This window comes from Peromyscus californicus, unplaced genomic scaffold (genome assembly GCF_007827085.1).
Source record: "Peromyscus californicus insignis strain IS unplaced genomic scaffold, ASM782708v3 Scaffold_11__1_contigs__length_118956290, whole genome shotgun sequence".
NCBI classification, from domain to species: domain Eukaryota; kingdom Metazoa; phylum Chordata; class Mammalia; order Rodentia; family Cricetidae; genus Peromyscus; species Peromyscus californicus.
The window spans coordinates 34,328,180-34,348,020 of NW_026294402.1; the positions used below are offsets into that span (position 1 = coordinate 34,328,180).

General features: G+C 49.5%; 1 protein-coding gene across 9 annotated transcripts in view; it reads right to left on the reverse strand.

Annotated features, from left to right (window-relative positions):
- Window positions 1-521: 521 nt before the first annotated feature.
- The window catches only part of Gramd1b (GRAM domain containing 1B), a 175,833-nt gene continuing 156,513 nt past the window's right edge, over window positions 522-19,841 (reverse strand). For all 9 annotated transcript variants that reach the window (XM_052757113.1, XM_052757103.1, XM_052757166.1 and 6 more), the window contains 12 exons: window positions 19,240-19,355; window positions 17,382-17,538; window positions 16,105-16,294; window positions 15,659-15,802; window positions 14,521-14,639; window positions 14,121-14,263; window positions 12,769-12,872; window positions 11,998-12,201; window positions 11,155-11,245; window positions 7,760-7,867; window positions 7,367-7,484; window positions 522-6,142 (listed from right to left, as the gene is read on the reverse strand). In XM_052757113.1, the coding sequence (XP_052613073.1) occupies window positions 6,053-6,142; window positions 7,367-7,484; window positions 7,760-7,867; window positions 11,155-11,245; window positions 11,998-12,201; window positions 12,769-12,872; window positions 14,121-14,263; window positions 14,521-14,639; window positions 15,659-15,802; window positions 16,105-16,294; window positions 17,382-17,538; window positions 19,240-19,355 (1,584 nt within the window). In that variant the 3' untranslated portion in view covers window positions 522-6,052. The remainder of the gene's footprint in view (window positions 6,143-7,366; window positions 7,485-7,759; window positions 7,868-11,154; window positions 11,246-11,997; window positions 12,202-12,768; window positions 12,873-14,120; window positions 14,264-14,520; window positions 14,640-15,658; window positions 15,803-16,104; window positions 16,295-17,381; window positions 17,539-19,239; window positions 19,356-19,841) is intronic.

Here is a 19,841-nt window from a genome sequence, read left to right on the forward strand (position 1 = left end):
CACACCCAGCTCTACCACAACTCTTACAAGAGAACTGATTAAGACTAAATTTGGGAGCCGGGCAGTGGTGGTGCACACCTTTAATCCCAGCACTCAGGAGGCAGAGGCAAGCAGATCTCTGTGAGTTTGAGGCCAGCCTGGTCTACAAAGCGAGTTCCAGGAAAGGCGCAAAGCTACACAGAGAAACCCTGTCTCAAAAAACAAACAAACAAACAAACAAACAAACAAAAAAGACTAAAATTGGGGTTGGAGAGATAGCATAGTGGTTAAGGGTGCTTGTGGTTCTTCAGGAGAACCCCAGTCTAGTTTCCAGTATCCATGTCAGATGGCTCACAACCACCTGTAACTCCAGCTCCAGGGGATCTGATACCCTCTCATGTCATCTGAAGGCACCTATACTCATAAGAACACACAGACATGAACACATACATACAATTAAAGCTTTTAAAAATACGTAAAGATTAAAATTATTGTAGTACAGTTCCAGCTACCATACTGAGAGATATGCATGCATTTCTTTATAAAAAAAAAAAACCTCTTCCCCTCCAAGGCTCTTGAAATATTGAAGGAGTAGAACAACTGTAGGACCCAGAGAGAACTGAATGCTGTCTGATCACACAGCAGCTGTTGAAGACCTGAGCAAGACTGGGCCTTTCATTCCATCATGGATGGGGTAGGAGCTCATGAGGCCCTACCCCTCCCTGAGGATCTACTGGGGAGAGAGAGGAGTTTTCTTCGGTGGTGTAGCCACTGATGAGTTGTTCAGGCTTCAGTAGGCAGCGCCCCTACCCACACTTATACAAGCAACCTCGTTAAACCCAATGAGTTACAAAAAGACACAAGGGTAGGAGGGGGATAGGAGAGGGTAACAGAGATGGATAAGATCACAATACATTTTATAAGTCTGTATGAACTTGTCAAAAAATAATAATGAACATGAACTAAATAAACGATAAAAATTAAAAAACCGAGCCATTCCATTCAATCAGGCTGCTTCCCTTCCTGAAATGGAGGCCCATATGTGGGCCACATGCCAGTACACACATGCTTCCATGACTTGCTGTGATCATATTTAGGGACATCAGAGACACTGGGGATGCGGACTACCGAAGGACCAAGCAATAAACACACACACCATTTGTTATTTGTAATTCAATACTTTTTTTTTTTCCTTTAATTCCTACTGGACTTCCATGGCTCTAGTACTTTACATTAAGATTTGGCTGGGTAGCCTTGTATGTTTCTAGGGACTAGCAGTAAGTTTTCAGACCTTGCGCACAGCGCCAGGCAAAGTACAGTTATAGATCCGAATACAGACGGCCAGACAACTGGACTGCAACCAACCTGTGTTCTTTCCCACGTGTGGCCCAGTGCAGGTGTTGGGGGCTGCTCCCTCTGCCTCACCCTACTCCACCCCATTTGTCAGGATTATCCATGGGGCCACGATGGCCTCTGATCCATCCCTCCCCACCTCAGAGTCTAGGTTGAGTGAGGGGGGGAAAAAGCACCATGGGTTTGGGAAGATGGTCTGGTCCATGCAGAGAGTGGTCTGGCCCTAGAGTGCAAGGTAAGGGGACGTGGGGTGCCACACATTTTTGTTGGCAAAAGTGACTGTTGTACTGTGCAGTCTTTGCACACAACACAGAAGCCCAGGGCCAACTCCCCAGACAGCCCCGATGTCCTGCCTGGAGCAAGGGCCGCCATTTTGCTTCTGAGGTGTCTTATTGTATTGAGAGAAGCAAGGAGGACCAAAGGGCAGAGATGACAATGTCCATTAAGCATTCACATGCTGGGGAGATCGTCTGGCATCAGCAAATCTTGGCAGGTAAGTGCTTCTCACCGGCAGCCAAGGCTCCAATCCAGGCTCCCAGGCCTGCTGAGGACCTCCAAGTCACAAGACCCCTGAGCTGTTGCAGGGCACATCAGAACAGGGAGCTGGCTGAGCCCATCCATCACAATGGCTGGAGCAGGAGTGAGGTAACGAGGCTGGGCAGAGAGGTGGGAGAGGGAGCTCTCTACACCAAGTACAAATTCCTGATTCATATCAGGAATGCAGGGATGTTGAAAGATGGCCTTCCAGAAAACACTCCTCTGAGACCCAAATGCATCTTCTGGAAGAAGACTTGGAGATGGAAAGGAGTGGGGTCAGCCTGCTGGAGTGGGGGCGGGGATGGGGGGGGACGAGGATTGAGAATGGCCAAGGGAAAACAGGAATGATTGCCCCCTAGCTTAGAGACAGGGATGGGGTTGGGATGAGGGAGAGAGTCCTGGAGAGGGCAGGCAGAGTCCAGGTGTGTAGGAAGGGCCAACACAGCCCTGCCACCTGGGGGAAGAGAGAAGAGTGCTATTTCTCCTAGGCCCTACTGAGAAGGGCTGGCTTTGGCTGCCCTGCAGAGCTAAGGAAGTGGGATGGTATGGCACAGAAAGGACCCTTCTGGGAGCATGAATAGTTCCGAGAGAGTCTTCCCCTAGCCAGTCGTTTCCCCAACACCTCATCCTACAGATGCCGTCTGTGATAATAACAGGCCAGTCCCAGCATAGGTGAGGGGCTATGGACAAGTAGAGAATCCACTTGTGGCAAATTCCTCGTGGGGTTTCCTGGTGCTCCCCACTCCTTGATGCCAGTCCAGTGCCCTAAGGCAAGCCAAGGATTTTAGCAAGAGTTTCCTAATTTATCCAAACCACAACAGGGTTTTGGCTGAGCAAAACAGAAGTTCTAGAAACTGGGAATGGCTTCTTCCCATTGTGTCCTCCATCAGTGAGGAAGGAGTATGGACAGTAGGAAGGATTCACAGTGCCTGGAGATGGAAGATGGATTCAGTCCAGAATGATACTCTTCTTGCTGCGATCCTCCTTTAAGCACAAACCAATTCCAAACAAAAACTAGGCCAAAGGAGGAAGGAACATTCTCCTGGGTTAACACTGAGCAAGGCTATCCCTGTCACTGGGGTCCCCTAGACCTCCTAGCCAAGAGCAAAGCTTGTCTGTCCTGGCGAAACATCTTCCAAAATTGCAAAGTCCAAATCTCCCTAGTCTCTAGCCTAATCTCTGAGTCAAGGTCAAACCTAGAACCCACATTACAGGTAATTTACTGACCCTCTCCTGTTGCAAGTAGATCCTGAAGCTCAGTGATGGGGACTTAACCAAGCAAGGCCACACACTTTTTCAACAACACAGTCAGAACTCAAGTCCAGATCGCTCCACTCTTAGTCCAGTGAAACTACTTGAATACGTTGACAAACACATCCATATAGAAAGATCAATATGTATCTACGATAAATAAATAGACAAAACCTGCCAGCTGGATGAAGTCACCCAAGGCATGCCAGCTTCCATGACCTCCTGCAGACAGACAACCACTTACGGGGCTATTGGCCAGGGTACCTGTTTTGTTGCAAGGGTGAGTTCCCTTCTCTTTCACAAAGTATTGATTGAGGGTGGGGAGGGGACTTTGTTTGGGAATAAACCGAGTTGTTAGTTTCTTCCTGGTTTAAAAGCTAATGCCCGAGCTAATGCTAAGACGAAAGTAACTCAAAGGAAAGCCGTGATTCTTAGGGGCTATTCCTTATGAATACATAGCATCTGGGCTCATCAGAAAGCAGGAGGCTCTTGATGACAAACTAGGTATTCTCCTCCCTAAATGATACTGCAGGCCAAAGAAAAGCAGCTCTCTGTGGTCAGGGCTACTTCTGTTACTTTACTAGCCCCCTCACCCTCAATGGACTCTTTGAAATCATCCGAAAGGATCCACAGCTACTTTAACAATTCAACTTAAGTAAATAACTACATATGCAATAGATTTGAGAATTTCTAATTTTGCTTCCAAAGAGTTTCTGGGAATTCTTTTGGCTTCTGGCTATTCCCAAGGGAAACTGCCTAGCATTTCAAATGGTACCATTCTCTCTTCTTCGTCTCAGGGCTTGTGGGTCTTGACTGTCACCAGCAAATCTCTCAAAACCCTGAATAACAACTGGTCTTTGGGCCTTGTCCACTCTAGAGGAACAGATAAATCCATTTCCTCATCCCTGCTTTCCCAGAAGAGTGCTAGTAATGCTAGCTAAGCACTGAGCCTTCCTTTCCCTTCATCAGAGAATGACATGGGGATATATCCAATTGTCTGATTCTGCCCTTCAAGAAATACCAGGACCTATTTCTCCAGGACACTGCAACATCAATGCCTTCCTTTCACTGCCCAAATGGAATGCTCAGACAATTCTAAGAGGAGAAAGTAACGTTCTGTTTGGCATAGATAACCAGCACTATCTTGCCTGCTTCGTACTGATGCTCTGGGAAATCTGGTGTTCCTTCTTCCTCTCACCTTGAGAAGCCCAGGAGAAACATCAAGCTTAGAGAAGCGTTTGCACCAACCTGGCAACAATTCTTTACTACTAAGGATCTCCATGAGCTCTGCCTAGGGCTGGCAGGATTCCATGAGTCATTAGATGGAAGAGCAGTAGATACTGTAAGGGAAGATGATGAATCCGCCCAGAAGGGCCCCTTGAGATCATATAAAAGCCTGAGTCTTGATGAGCTAACATTAAGAAGGCCCTGGCTGGTTCAAGTTCCTGACGTAGCATCTTCCTCTTATTTCTTGGTGACTTTATACTCACTGGGGCCAGACACTATGAAGAGATTTGCACACACACACACACACACACACACACACACACACACACACACACACACACACACACACCTTGCAGAGAACCCCCACTCCTAAACCTGAGAAACAGAACTGAGGTGGCTCTGCGGGGGCCAGGTTTCACTTGGCCTCTCTCTGACCAAACATACACATCTGCTCCAAATCCTCCCTCTGGTGGCTCATACATTTTCCCACACACAGTGGCACACAGCTGCCTCTGTTGCTAATGCTGGTTCTTTACCAGGAGTAAATGATGCTGTTAGCCCTCTGAGTGGCTTGGCTACTGTGCTCACTACTCATACGGGATTCTGGGCAAGCCCTGCAATCCATGTTTCTAGATTGTTCTCTGTCTCCTAAAGCCTGGGGGGACTAGGATACCCTGACTTACCCTGGACATCGAACTCACAGCTCAAAGGGAAAGATTAGAGCCACAGACCTGACTGGTTTATAACCACTAAAAGAGGTTTTTGTTTTTTGTTTTTTGTTTTTTTTAAACAAGGTCAAAAAGGCTCCACCCTGGCTAAGAAACAATGTGCTCTTAGGGCACAGAGAAACAATAGGACTTTAGGCACTAAAAAGTGACACTTCCCCCAGATCCAGCCTGGGAGAAGACCAGAGAGAAAGGGAGTGGGAGAGTTAGAAATTCCCAGCCCTTGTGGGGTCCACAACCTACTCAGGTCAGAAGAAGGTGTGGGGGTGGCTGAGGAGAATTCCCTTCAGATGCCAGAGCTCAGGAGCCTGCAGCCCTACAGCCCAGGCCCCACAAACACAGCCTCTGTCATAGTCCTCGCCACCTGGCTTTCAGTGTGGTCCTAACCAATGGTCTCCTGGGGGACTTTGGATGGGGCTCCTGCCCTCTCCATTCTTCCTGTTCCCAAGAGAAGGCCTGGGAAGCACTGGGTGGGGGAAGAACAGTTTCTCTTTTATTCTAGAGACAAATCAAAAGAGGGTTAGGGAATGAAGCACCTTAAGCAATGCCCTCTTGAAACGTCTTTGAAGACCCAAGGGTCTTCACAGGCATTAACTTTGGCTCAGCCACATTTCCCTTCTAAGGGCCAAGAATGGCCAGCAAGGGAAGGGGTGAGGAACAGAAGATGGGAGGAGGAGGAGGAGGAGGAGGAGGAGGAGGAGGAGGAGGAGGAGGAGGAGGAGGAGGAGGAGGATCAGGGGAGGTTGGTGCTGAGAGGTGGTCCCTGCCCTCCTCAGTCCCTCCACAGTAGAGGGAAAACGCTGCTCTGGCCGGCACAGGGGGCGGGAGTTCCCGCTCCTTCTCCCTGGTACATAGGCATTATCTCTTTTTTTAAAATCTGTATATAATATATATTTATATTCTGTATATATATTTATATATATTTATAGGGTCTATGTACATGTATTGCACAGGCCTCTTGCAGCCACCCCTGGTCCTTGTCAATGATAGCGGTTCCTCTTCTCGTCGTTTTCCGATGTGTAGTCTCGGGACCTGATGCCGTTCTGAAGGTTGATGAGTGAATCCTTCATCTGTAAGACAGTGTGCTCTCAGTGAATGTCCACAGAGCTGCAGCTCCCACACCCATCTGTGGCCCACCCCTGACCGTGGCGCAGAGCCAACAGAAACTAGGTCCAAAGCAAAGGTGGACCCCAGGAGCCTCAGCCTATAGCAGAAAGGGCACAGCCAGTCCAGCACTGGAGATCCCTTGGGCTTGGTTATTTGCGACTCTTTTTATCAACGAATTACAAGTCTCCAATCACTCTGAGGAGCCATCTTACACGACCACTTTCTTGACCATCAACTCTGATCCTGAATATACCTTCTGCCTATCTTTCTCCTGGCCTGGGATGCTTTCCAATTTCCCTGCGCCAATTTCGCCCAGCTGGAAAGGATCAGAAACAACACAAACTTTCTATGGTCACAGTCGTCCTTTGCCTCCTGGCCTGTCAGACACACAGGGTCTCTTGGCTGCCTCATCACGAGCTGTTTCACTTCATGTTTCTTGGAACTAAAACCATCCTGCCCTTTGCAGGCATACACAGAGGCGTCAAGCGGAGGGGAGGCAGGTTCTTGACCAGTTCCATCGCAGGAAATTAATATTCTGGGGTCATGGGATGAGGTCCAAAAGGGGCAGCTCCAGCTAGAGAATCTTCAAATGGTCCATCACATAGCAGTCTGTTGAAATGCTGTCTGAGTAAGCTACTCTGTTACAATGACATGGATATCTCCTGGTCTCTCTGCATCATCTACTGCTTTGGTTTCTCTGGTTCTTCTAAATCAGCTCATCAGGTGGGGAAAGGGGCCCATTTCTGTTCTGTGCATGAGGAGGGTACATGTGGGGGTTGGAGGACAACTTGCACGAGTCTTTCCTTCCACCTGGAGATAAAACTCAGGTTGCCAGGTGTGGTGGCAAGCACCTTTAACAGTTGAACCATCTCACCGGCCCCTCAAATTTAATATACACATCCTCTGGGAAGACAAATTACTATACAGCACTTCTCTATTTAAAAAAAAAACAAACAACCAAGTCTGTCCTACAACCCTCTGGCTATCAATCTCTTATTTTGTTATTGTTTCTTGCATTTCTAATATTTCGTTGAAGAATAGCTTTAAAAGCAAACCAAGGGATGGGCCAGCATAATAATAATGAGGAAGAGGACATCAGAAGGGTGGCGAGGGAACACAGTGACACTTCTCAGTACAGAAGGAAAGGAGCTCAGCATCCTAAAGATGAGAGACTGTGAGCATCTCACCTGGTCAAGGAGCATCACTGAGGATTTGATGATCTCCCTCCACTTCTGGAGCTCGGTATCATGGTACTTTTGTTGGGATTCTAAAAGCTGGGCCCATTCCGTCTGAGACTGGGGTAACCTGTGGAATAGAAGAAGGGGTCCCCAACAGCTGGAGTTATGCTCAGTGGGCTGGCCTGTGCTCCCAAAGGATAGTCACATCAGGGTGCTTTCTCTTCTGCTGAATGCCCCAGGGTCCCCATTGCCCTCAAACTTAGGCTGAAACTCTAAGGACAGATTTGTAGAACTGGACTACAGACTCATCTCAAAGCAGTGTCCCTTGAGCACAGGCAATGGAGCAGTCCCAGACAACTGGGTGGGGTTAAGATGAGGACAAAGAGATGAGGTCAATATTACCTTTCCTGGAGCCTGAGACCCTGCCAGGCAGTGAGGGTCTGTGTGGTGTATTCCAGCATCCACAGCTTGTAAAAGAGCATCATGTTAAGGATGACCAGCAGCACCAGACTAGGGAGGGAGACACAGGGAAAAGCAAGGACAGTGAGATAGAATCTGGGCCAGCAATCTTCCCACCTACCCATGAGACCATGTGCCTGCTTGCTGGGCCAACCCAAGCACTATAGAGAGGGGGTGAGGAAGTTGAAGGGGCGTAGCAATGGCCAGAGAAAGAGAAGCAACCTAGTCGACTGGGTCAGTGACAGAGCAGGAGAGCCATGGAGAGGGAGATAAGCAAAGGTATTGAAGGCACTGGGAGGGGGTGGGGGGGAGCAGGCATCCGAATCCGGGTGCCTGAGGGAAAACGGCATAGGTGGAGGGGAAGAGTGATGAGGTAAAGGGCACAATCATAGAGCTGGTACCTGAAACAGATCCTAATGGGAGCAAGGAAGAAAAATGAGGAGGAGGCAGAGGTTAGAAACAGGGGTGTGGGGAAGGAGGAAATGCACTTCAATAGAGCCAAGAGCAAGTGAACATTGACGAGAAAAAAAAAACACGAGACGCAAAGACACAGTGGACGAGGAGGCCAGGCAAGGAAGGATGGAGGGAAGGTAGTTGCAGACTCGTAGTTTTCCATGGGTGCTAAATCGAGAGATTTTTCTTTCAACCCCAAGTCCTGCCATACCTGAAGGGCTGGACTAAAGGAGCAACTGCTATGCCTTATGGGTACTGGTACCTCCCTGAGGCTTACCAACTTTCTTGCAGGGACCAGAAGCAGAGAGGATCAAGGATAACAAGGGTGGGAAGTGGGGGAGATACCAGGCTGCCTAGGCCGGTCTGTGACAGAAGCTCACGGGATGGAGACAAAGGCAGGGATGCGGAGGAGATCTCGAGACAGGCAGAACTGGGGGTGAATCTTAGTGCGTAACTTAGAAATCTTTTTGAACTTCCATACGTTTCCCATCTATCCTGAAACTGTTTTCTCGCCAGGGACATCAGTCCTAACCTGCTGGGGTTGTTCTGTAGATGGAGAGGAACATCACCTCTAGCAGTAGGGCCCACCTTAAGAGCTGGTTCTTAACGTGAAAGGATTTGGGAAGGACAGGTAGTCATAGGAAGAGAGAAGCCAGCCAAACTGGGAAGGCAAGCCGTAAGTGGAAAAGGGGCCAACAGCGGAAAGAAATCATATGTGACTTAGACTGTGCCTAAGGACACAACGTTTGTGTAAAAGCAGTGCCCGACATTTCCTCTTCTGTCAGCTACAGGTCCCGCGGGCTAGCCTACGTTCTCCATGAGAACATTCAACTTTTGCGTTGAGCTGCAACACCGACATCTAACTGTGTCAGCACACGCTGAATCATCTGAGTGCCCACCTCCTCAGCATGTGCCGCATACCACCTTACATTTGGGTTTGTGTATATAATCCTGGGTGTTTTAAGGAAAGGTCATGTGCTGTCTGAGGGAAGACTCCCCAGTGTGCCAAACAGAGACAAAGAGGTGGGAGGTTGAGTCACCACACTGAGGGTGGATGATGGCAAGAGCCTGCCAGACATGGGTAAGCTGTGCTGTGTCAGTGTGTTCTAAATGCAGGCTATTAGAACGCCAGCCTGGAGTGCACAGTGTTGAGTCAGAAGGCCTGACTATCCTAAACTTACAAAGGCACAGAGTTAGCCCATACTTAAGGGACTGGCCCACTTGAGTGGGCGGGCCTTCTCTCTTTAAATAAAACTGAAATGCAGAGAGAGCACAAATATAGAACTAACCAAGCTTCTAGTCTCTTATTTACCAGTATCCATCACCTGGTTTTAACAGGGACATGAATCCCATTACATTGGTGTTTGAAGGGTGAGTTTTATAGTTGTCTCTGTCCTTATTGTTGTCATATCATGGTTTCTCACGCTATCATCTGAAGAACTTACATGTTTGCATGCTGTGCCTTCAGGAGTAGCCAGAACCCTTCTTATGCTCTCCTCTTAGAGGCTTCTCTCCTCTCAGGAGCCACAGGGCAGTCCCTGGCCCCACTTCCGTCACACTCCGCATGGATGGTCTCATTGATACCCATAGCTTCCCTCTGTCTTCTAAGGGCCAGGCCCACAGCAGCAAAGGCCCGTCCTCCTCATCCAGATAACCCACTGCAACTCAGACAGTTTGGGGCTTTGGCGTGTCTTCTCTGACCGCTTTCAATTAAACTCCAAATCTCTGTGGACACAAGCCCCTGCAGACCCTGGCGGCAGCGGGTCTTCCTCTGAGACATAACCGAAGGGTTACTGAGCCCTTCCATCTGTGACCTCTCCTAACCACAGGGTCCTCTCGTCTGGTGGCCCCTCTGATGCACGTCACCCAAAGCACCCGCACTGCTTCCAGTCTTTGTTAATCCATTCCCCGTACCGACACAGTGCTGGTCTCACTGTGCCACCTGGGAGCTTCCCCCAGAGTGTCCTGAGAGTGAGGATGTCCCCTCACATCCCTCTGAGGATGCTTCAGGGAGAAGTACAGGAGGGTCACAGGAGCAAAACTGACCCCGAGGTGGTCTGGTGCCCCGTGTACGGAAGATAGAGCAGGCATGTGGGTATTTGCCATGCTTCTCATCCACCTGTGCCATCTCCATGCTAACGGCTCATCCCCAGTCCAGAGCAATGGGATGCCAGGCTGCAGGCCGAGCCAAGCAGAAAAGCTGTCCTCAGCTGCTCCAAATGCCTTTCATTCAAATGGTTTAGCATGTCCTGGGCATTGATGACAGACAAGGACTCACACACCAGACAGCTGTGTTCTCCTATCTTATGCCTTCAGGTCTTTTGGCTTCTCATCTCCCTAATTCAACTTACTGTGCAAGATATCGAATCTACGGTTTTATAATGCTGTGCTAATTATAAGTCACCTACATTGTAATAAGCATCTGTTCTCCCTGGACTGGAACCATTGATTTTGTCTGGCTACCCTGCCAGTAAGGACTCTGTGTATGGCTCTCATGCTGGGCACAGAGCAGACACTCAAGAGGACCTCTTATAAATTAATGGACTCTTAAGATGTCCTGAAGCATCCCTATGTCAGTCAGCATTTATCGCAGGGAGGGATCCTGAGCGTTCTGCCTCTCTCGCCCACTTGGCATAGATACTGCATACACCATTTTCCCCCTAGAAGGCTAACACACAAAAAGTACTGAGAAGACGCAAAGACACGGATAAGGTAACAAATGACTGAGCAACTGGTCCAGTGAAGACTCGAAGACAAAGGAACCAAGAGGAGAGAGGGGTAAAAGTAAAGGGGAGCGTATGCTGGAGAGATGAGGATGATTCTCCGGCACCAGGCAGGAGCAGGGAGATGCTGGAGTCAGGGGAGAAGGACCTGGAGTCTCTTACACACAGCTGATAACCAGCAGCAGCTTGGACACACTTTGTAGGTGAAAACCGTTGGGAGTGTCCTCGGGGATATGCCGCGTCTGCGTAGAACCTGTGGGAGAATAAATAGGTCATCATCATCATCTTCACAGTCCACAAGTCCACACACTGCTGACAGGGTACCAGGGAACGGTGCATCATGCTTTTAGTGACCTTGTGCTCATATCTCGCCCCACAACATGAGGAGGCAAAATCTGCAAAGTCAAGGCTTGGGTCAGATAATTACTGAACGAATGAGAAAATGTAGCTATGTAACTAGGATATAGAGATGTGATTGGCTGATGAAGACAGGCTAGAGGCAGCGGGCTCCCAGCCCTGGCTTCATAATCAGCTACATGACGTCAGGGCAAGACATGTAACTTCTCTCAGTCAGTCTACTTAAATGTGACATTCATCACAAATGTTATATCTAAAACACATAACTAAAGCACAAATGGCGTGCTCTAGTTGAGGCTGGAATGAGGAGTGCATGGGAAATAGTGGTCTTCTCCAGTCCTCACACAGCTCGGAAAAACTCACAAGCATGTGCAAAGCACGATTCATAAAACACTGGAATCGTGGTCTCTAGGTCCCTTGGAGAGACAGACAATATAGTGAGGATTGAAAGGATGGATGAGAAGAGGAAGAAATATAACAGGAGTCCACAGCCCAGGCAGGCAGGCACGTGGTGGGTCTGTGAGGGACAAGTGACAAATTCTGCTCACGGTGCAAACCGGGTGTGCATCTGTGTGTCAACGACAGAGGCATACAGCTCCTCCCCATGGTCCCAATCTACACAACCATTCTCATCTGGAGCAAACATACCTGCCACGTGCTTGATCCTGTGGCCCACATCTTCATCGGTGGGTGTGGTGACAGGGCTCATGACCTCTTCCAGGTGAGGAACCCGCAGGTGGGCATGGGGACGCTTCCTCCTCCGTACTGCTGAAGACTTATTGGCCTTCTCTTTAGGGGACTGTCTGTGCATTTCAGCCAGGTAGGTACTCTCTGTTTTGGTTAGCTCAGACTCTGTCAGACACAAAAGGACCGTGTCAGAGACCCATAGCTTCAACCCAACGTAATGTCCACCAGAAGCAGCTCTCTACTAGGACCATATTCCTACAGACACACCCTGGGAAACTGGCCCAGTGGGAAGACGACCCTCCGAAATGGCCATGCCAAGGATTTTTGAGGCCAAATCTTGCTTAGAGGGCCATGTTCCCAACCTTCGCACCTCCATGTATATATAATTTATGACATATCACACATTTCCTAAATGGATGCCCTCAGATCTTTCTTATAATAAAATGACTCGATACCAATGTCTGAGGTTCATTTGAGAGTAGGTGAAAAATCACAGTCCCTCCTTATCGGTCTCAAAGCTACAGATGCAGTCTCTAGGAAGATACACATCCCCAGACATACCAAGCTTGATGCTCATTTCAGGGGCAGAACTAGGCACCCTATGAAACCAACTTATGGTCTCAGAGACCCCCTTGTTCTCCAGGTTTCCCATTCCCCCGAACAGAAGCCAGCAGCTGCACAGGCCAGCAAGGAAAGGTTCAAGCTAGATGACATGAGGTCCGTGGCACGCACCTAAATGGCGGAAGTAGTCCTCCAGTCCACTCCAGAAGTTCTTCTCGATGAAAGTTTTTACAAACCCCCAGGGCTGCTTTCGATAGCGGAGCTCTGTGGAGACCCTGAGGAGCAGGCCATTAGAAACGAGATCAGCCATTCATATTGAGAGAACAGGTTGTAAAACACAGATGAGAGGCTGGTGGTATATGTGTGTAGGGAGTAGGGGCGGGTGGGGGGGGGGCAGTATAGGCTCGGCAGCCTCCCAGCCAATCAAGAAAACGTTTAGAAATGAAAGTCAAACCCTTTTCAATCCAAGTAGGGATTCCAGTGCCTCATCGTTTGCAGCTCTGAGCGTCTTCTCACCTGCCTGGCTCTAGGCTACACCCAAGCCCTTCTGAAAGTTCCCTCTGCCAGCCACTGCCCATACCATCGCCCCATCACTCAAGCCGCAGCATCGCTCTCTGCCCTCCCGTGTCAAAGCCTTGCTGCCTGCCTCTTCCTTAGGTGCATGAGCATCTGTCAGTAAATCATAATCCCCCCACACACACACATCAAGGCTGTTTATCCTGATTTGCTGCCTCTCCAGGGGTGATACCTCCCCCGGACCTGACGGGAACGCAGCCATGCTTGGATTCTTCTTACATTCCCACCCAACATCTGTTTTTCTGCACAGAGAATGGACTAGCTCCTCCTGCGAATGTCTAGCCGCCATCAACCATGATGATTTTCAAACGGGTGTGTGTGCTGATTTTATAATTAGACGGCATACTTCCTCCAGTGTCATGGTCTATATTTCTCTCTGAGTGGGCATCACAGTATCCAGCACTAACTTCGTCTGACTGTGATATGAGTAGGTAGGCTGGGCGTAGAGAGCTGGTTGTGTTAGGTTAGGATTAGGTGAGGTCTCTAGGAGCTCTCACTTGTCAAGAATGAAACAATAGGAAATCCTACCACACAGGACATGGAGCAAAGGGCATGGGGTCCGATTGCTAAAAGCTAAGCTTCGGTATGAATTGGGGTGAGATTGATGCTTGACAAAGTTACTCTTCTGATAAATGAGGGTAACTCATCTCTTTGGGTCATTCTAAAGAGCCCAACAGATGTAGTTTAAGCACCTACATAGTTCCATAGAAACCATACAAAACGCACAGCGGGCAATGGTGAAGATCTTATAAGAAGATGCAAAGTGCTCCATGGGACACAAGGTGCAGAAGAATGAAGTCAGGGCTGGAAGGTGAGGCGTCTCAGGATCCAGGGAGGTCATACAGTGAAAGTACGCCAGCCCCCCTTCTCCCCAGTGAGCCAAGGGGCAGTGTCTCATGTGAACGCCTTCCGCCACCTACACCCACACAAGCCTTCACACAGCACACCTGAGTCGACTCTTGTTCCGGGCCACGCGGGTGAGTGTGTAGCGATTGATGGTGTAGAAGTAGTCATGGTATGGCACGTCGTGGGTAAGGACTTCAGCATCTATCACGTAGCATTCACTCTCCTGGCTTGCTTTGTACATGGTCTGTGGGTAGGGAAGCACCATTGACCAACACTGAGGAGAAGCCAAATCGGAACAGCACCTTTCCCAGTGCCCCCGCCCCTGGACTCCTGGATAGAAAGTGGCATCACTTGACTTGGCAGCATCTGAGCTCATTGGATGCTGCTGCCTACGGACTAAACCAAGCCTAGATCCAGAGGCATCTCCCAAGTCCAGCTTTCATCCTTCATGATGTGACAGTACTTCCGAACACAGTCTCCCTTGATTCTTTCCCTGCTCACCTGTGTCTCCCGGACAGTGGCGGTTTTGGGAGCCAGGGGGTTAGTAAGGGTGATAGTGTAGAGGATCACTCGGCTCTGGTTTCCATTTTCCTCCTTTTTCCACGGATGGAAGATGATATCTGAGGGCAGAGAAGAGCCCTAGCATGAGGGGGTGGGGAACAGCACAACTCCACTTGTCTGAATCTCCCTGCCAATGAACTCCTCGCCCCATGCCACCCCCTCCCCTGGAAGCCAATGGGAGTTTGAAAGCTGGAGGAGGTGGTGAAGAGGAGATGGAGTTGGAGCAGAAAGAGGCCCATTGTGGCATTGCCGAAATTCTACAGAGAGCTCCAGAATGCTGATTGTTCCAAGGCTGGGGCAGGAGGTCTCGGGGCCACCTGCGGGGGTGCAGGCAACATTGGAGTTACTGTGGTAAGGGCATCAGATCCCCAGGGAGTGTGGCCACCCCGTGGCCCCAAGGTGCCTCTCCTTGCAGCGGGAGCCCCGTTGCCTAGAGCTTTTGCTCAGAGGGGATGATTGGCATCTCTGAGAGGCAGTGTCACATCTGTGCTGTGGGAAAAACTAAGTGAGAGAGTGAGGACATGAGCCCCCAGGGTACCAGATATGAATCCTCACTCAGCCCTTCCAGACTACAGGCAGATAAAGAGCAGCCTGGGGTGCGGATTCCCAACACCCTAGTGCCAGGAACCCCACGGCCCACACACGGCACAGCTTAGGACAGAATGAGCCGATGCAGCCAGCACACTCAGTACAGCAGGTACCTCCCAAACAGCCGAACAGCTGCCCTGGAGTAGACACAGAGCCCTGTGGGGACAAAGAGCCGGCAGGGCCTGCTCACTGGGCAATCTTTGGAGTCTGGTGGACAGAGGGCAGATGAGAACCTGCAGTGCTAGTGACAGAGAGGGCCAGAGTACCCTAGGGGATCTTTGGTACCACGTAAGGCCAGAAAGAGGAGCCTGTGACATTGGGGAAAGAACAGTATATGGAAAGAGGTAGGAAGAAAGGAGGAGGGGGAGGAGGGGAAGGAGGGGAGGAGGAGGAGGGGGAGGAGGGGGAGGAGGGGGAGGGGGAGGAGAGGAAGATGTATGGTGGAGAAAAGGGATGGACAGTCAGGGAGGGGCTAGCCCGCAGGTCAGACCAGAGAAGCGCCGCTGCTCCATGAAGTCCCGAAGGAAGGGTGAGTTGGTGAACAACAGGTCATAGAGTTTGTCCACGCTGAAGTTGAAGACCTCGTTCACGTACTGTCTTCCACTCAGGTCCTCATAGAAGGCCTGGACCTCTCCTGTACAGAAGAGAGGATGAAGAAGACGGTGACGAGGAGGGCAGGAGGCTGTGCTGACATCCCTGGGGCACTGATACCTCTGGCTAATGTGGGCGCTACCACCAAGGGAAGGGTGGCTGGGCTCATGGGCTCACTGTTAGTGCCTTTGCCTGCATCGCTTCCCTTCTCTGGGACCTCAGCTGCCTGTCTTGGTCCTTGAGTCCGAACCTAGATTCTGACTCAAGGACCAAGACAGGCACTTCTTTTCATGCTGCGCAATGGAGAGGTGAAGGGATGCTCTAGACACATGTTCAGAGGCTCACCTTCATCGTGGGTATCTGAAGAATCACTGAGCTCGGTGGGGATATCCTCATTGTCATTGAAGTCCAGAGAAGGGGAGGTCACAGGCGCAATGATCTCAATCTTCTCTCCAATGATGTTGTCAATGGCAAGCTCCTTCTCCAAGGACCCATCACCCTCCATCACCTCTTCCTCCAGCGGCAAGCCATCAAACTGCAGTGGAGATCAAGAATCAGCCACCAGAGTCCCTCTCTGTGGATCACCTCTTCAAAAGGGAGACTAGGAACCCAGCCTTAGAAGTCACCCCGTTCCCAGCACAGCTGCTCAGGAGCAGGGTGGAGGTGAAGTGCTAGGACTGTGCTGAGCTGCCCAGAAGAGGGAGCATAGAGCCAAGCACTCACTGCCCTTTTCGTGCCATTCAAAGGGCACACTGGTCTACGAGTGGCACTCCTGTCCTAGGCCCTTTCTGGAACTACATTCCCACCATGCGGCTACAATGCCAGCCTGCCTGTCAACAATACCCTTTTCCTCAGGATCATAGCGTGCTTCACGGGCATGTCTGGGGCTCCATTCTCTCATTGGCACCAGAAGGGAATTGATTCTATTTTAAAGCTAATCTCACAAATAGAAAATAAAGGTGAGGCATCAATAACATTTTCATCCTAAGGCAGGTTAGCCTAGCCACCGAATGTGGAATAAAACATTCCCTTTTCTGAGAGTCCTTGAGGAAACCAGCCCCTTCTTGCCTACATATGCCCTAATCCTTCAGCAAAGTTCTGGCTTCTCTGCAACAGTGTTCCTGAGGAGAAAGGTCCTCACAGACATTTATCTAGCCTCCATAAACTCCAGCATAGTAGGAAAATAAACTGCAAAGGAACTCAACCAACATTCATGACGTGGGTAAGCAATGAGCTGTCCTATGGTTCTATATTCAAGTGTGATTTTGACTTTGGATCAAGGCAGGGAAGGGGAAAAAAAGACCCAGGAAAGGTATCCAGAAAGAGGCTGTCTGGAGTAGTCCACCAACAGCTCTACTCCGAGAAGACTTGGAATACTTTTTATCTTCTCATATGTCAAACCAAGTCATGTATACAAGGTGCTGAGAATCTAGCTCTTGGCCTTTGGAATATACCATAGCACTAAGAGCTCATGAGTTCTAAGATGTTCCCTTAGTCACGGTGACCACATGGAACCCCTTCCTACTTCCCTGCTCCCAGTGGGGCTCATGAGGGGTTAACTGAACTAGGAGAAAATGACCACTAATCAGGGCAGGGATTGGCCCAGAGTTTCTGACCCATACCGAGACCGGGGCTTCACTGCTTCCCGTCGAGGTCAGTGTGCTGTTGGTGATGGACTTCTTGGGCAGCTGGGGGCTGGCATCAGGCTTGGTCTCTATGCTGCTTTTGGATGAGCTGTCATTCACTTCATTCTCTTCTACGGGGATCTCTTCACAGTAGCTGGAGAAGACCCCACCCCCCCAGGAGCTCAGGTCAGTCTCCGTGGACTTAGTCTAAGGACTCAGGCCTGTCTCTCAATCTGAAACTATGGCTTTCTTGCTTCTTTTCTTTGTATGCCAATTTAGTGCCAACCAAAAAGCTACCCCCTCGATGCTCTCCCAAAGCCTCATTCCCTTCTTATTCCACCTCTCCCTCCCCAGAAACTTCTATCTGAAAACTCACCTTTTCTAGATACCCTCCTTAGATGTATGTCTACCCAAACATAACCATACCTCATCTTACGCTTTTCTGTTGGGTCCCATCACATGCCGATCATCTGAATCTAACATCTGGGTTCTAATCACATATTTCCTTTCTCAAACATCAACTACTAAGAAGACTGGACTCTGAATACAGTACTCCCTCAGTAGTACTGCCCAAATCATAGATCATAACTAACAAACATCTCTTCCCGAAGGAAGGCAGGTGTCGTTCTAGAGACACTTCAAGAGTGCCACTGGAGCAGTCATTATCCTCACAGTCATTGCTGACATTAACATCTGACTTGTCCATTTAGTAGCATCTGGATGTATTACAGCACCCAGTAAATCATGATGTGCATTTTAGACATCAGAAAATTGGGTTGGACAGAGCCAATGTGAAAGCAACATTAATATTGCTCCAACCCAAGGTCTGAGCACTGTGCTCTTCCCTTGTTTTTTATTTTACTAGCTTCTCACACAACATTTAGTCTCCACATACCTAACCCCTGTCAGTCCCTCACTCTCCTCATCTTACTACCTGCAGCATGTCATACAGTGAGAGGCCCCATCCTTAACTTCCTGTTCCTGGCTTCTAGTGTGTGAGACACTCCTTCCTTGCTGGACGTTCTTTCTCTGCTTCCCACTCTTGCTGAGTGCTTCCAAGCCGAGCCCTTGAATGTGATTTTACTTTTACGTTCACTCACTTGGAGGACTGAGCTAACCCCATGGTTATCCACGAGTGACTCCCAGCTTTACAGCCCTGGCCTAGACTTCCGCATGAACCAAACAGCCATCCTCAAAAGCCTTCTTGATCTCTCCGTTTGACTAGCAGGCATCCCTGTTTGCCTAAAACCAACCTTCTAATCTCAAACTCCATCAACAATAGTCCCCATCTTTGTTTGGAACTACTCCATTCTTCCAAAGAGTTAAACCAACAAACTTTAAATCAAACCTGGGATTTGTTTCTGAGCCATGAGCAAATCCTTCAAAATACATTGAGGAACTAATTACCGTCAGAGCTACTGCAACCTCCCTGGTCCAAACCACCACCACCACCACCACCACCACCACCACCACCACCACCACCACGTGTCCTCTAAATCATCATCTAACAACCTTGGAACAAGTCCCTCGTCTCCACTTGAGTGTATTTCCCACACAGAAGCCATACTAGTCTTGTCTAGATGTTAAGTCAGAACTTACCAACTGTCTATTACAAACCTCCCCATCCCTTTCTGCCCAAAAGCCAACTGTCACATTGGCCAAAGGGCTACTACTAGTCCCTGCTCCCTTGACCTCCTGGCTCCATCTCTGACCATCTCTATATTACTGTTAATGTTCCCTCTGCCTGAAGCACTGGTTCCCTCCATTGTTTCCTGTAGCATGATACCCAGATACCATTTTCCAGATGATGTCCTCATTGATATCTTCTGGGAGGCTCACCCAAGGCCACACTCACCCCATGGTGTTGAAGTCATCGTCTGGGGGCACGTAGTCCTCATCGTCACTAGTGAGACCCAGCTCATTCCCATAGCACTGGTGGACAAAGTGCCAGAGCTCCTTGGGGCACAGTGGCTGCAAGAGAGAAGAGAGTGACTTGGATCGCCCTCCCTCAGGCCCTGCCATTCTGCACAGAAGCACTAAGCCAGTCCGGCTCCGTTGGGGGGAAAGAAGGCAAAGGACCCTCTTCCCAACTGAATAGAGAGGACACCTCTATGACAATGCCACCCACCTCAGATATCCCAGTCAGATGCCAGTCTCCCATCTGAAAATGTAGATTCCAACAAAACCAAGGCTGTCGACCTTCCTTGCCTGCCCCTTCAACAGAGCTTTGCAGAATGGGATTAACAGGCCTTCTGGAGATGGGAAGCACCCCATCTCCTACACCCATGTTAATCTAGGGCCACAGTTATCTCTGAACATCCATAGGTGCCCTGACTCAGTCTTGCAATACCACAGAAATGAAAGGTCACCTACCCAGCTCTCTCCTGACAACCTGAATATTTCCTTCTTCATTCTGAAGGGCAATCAATTTGTGTACAATCCTATGTCTAGTTCCCA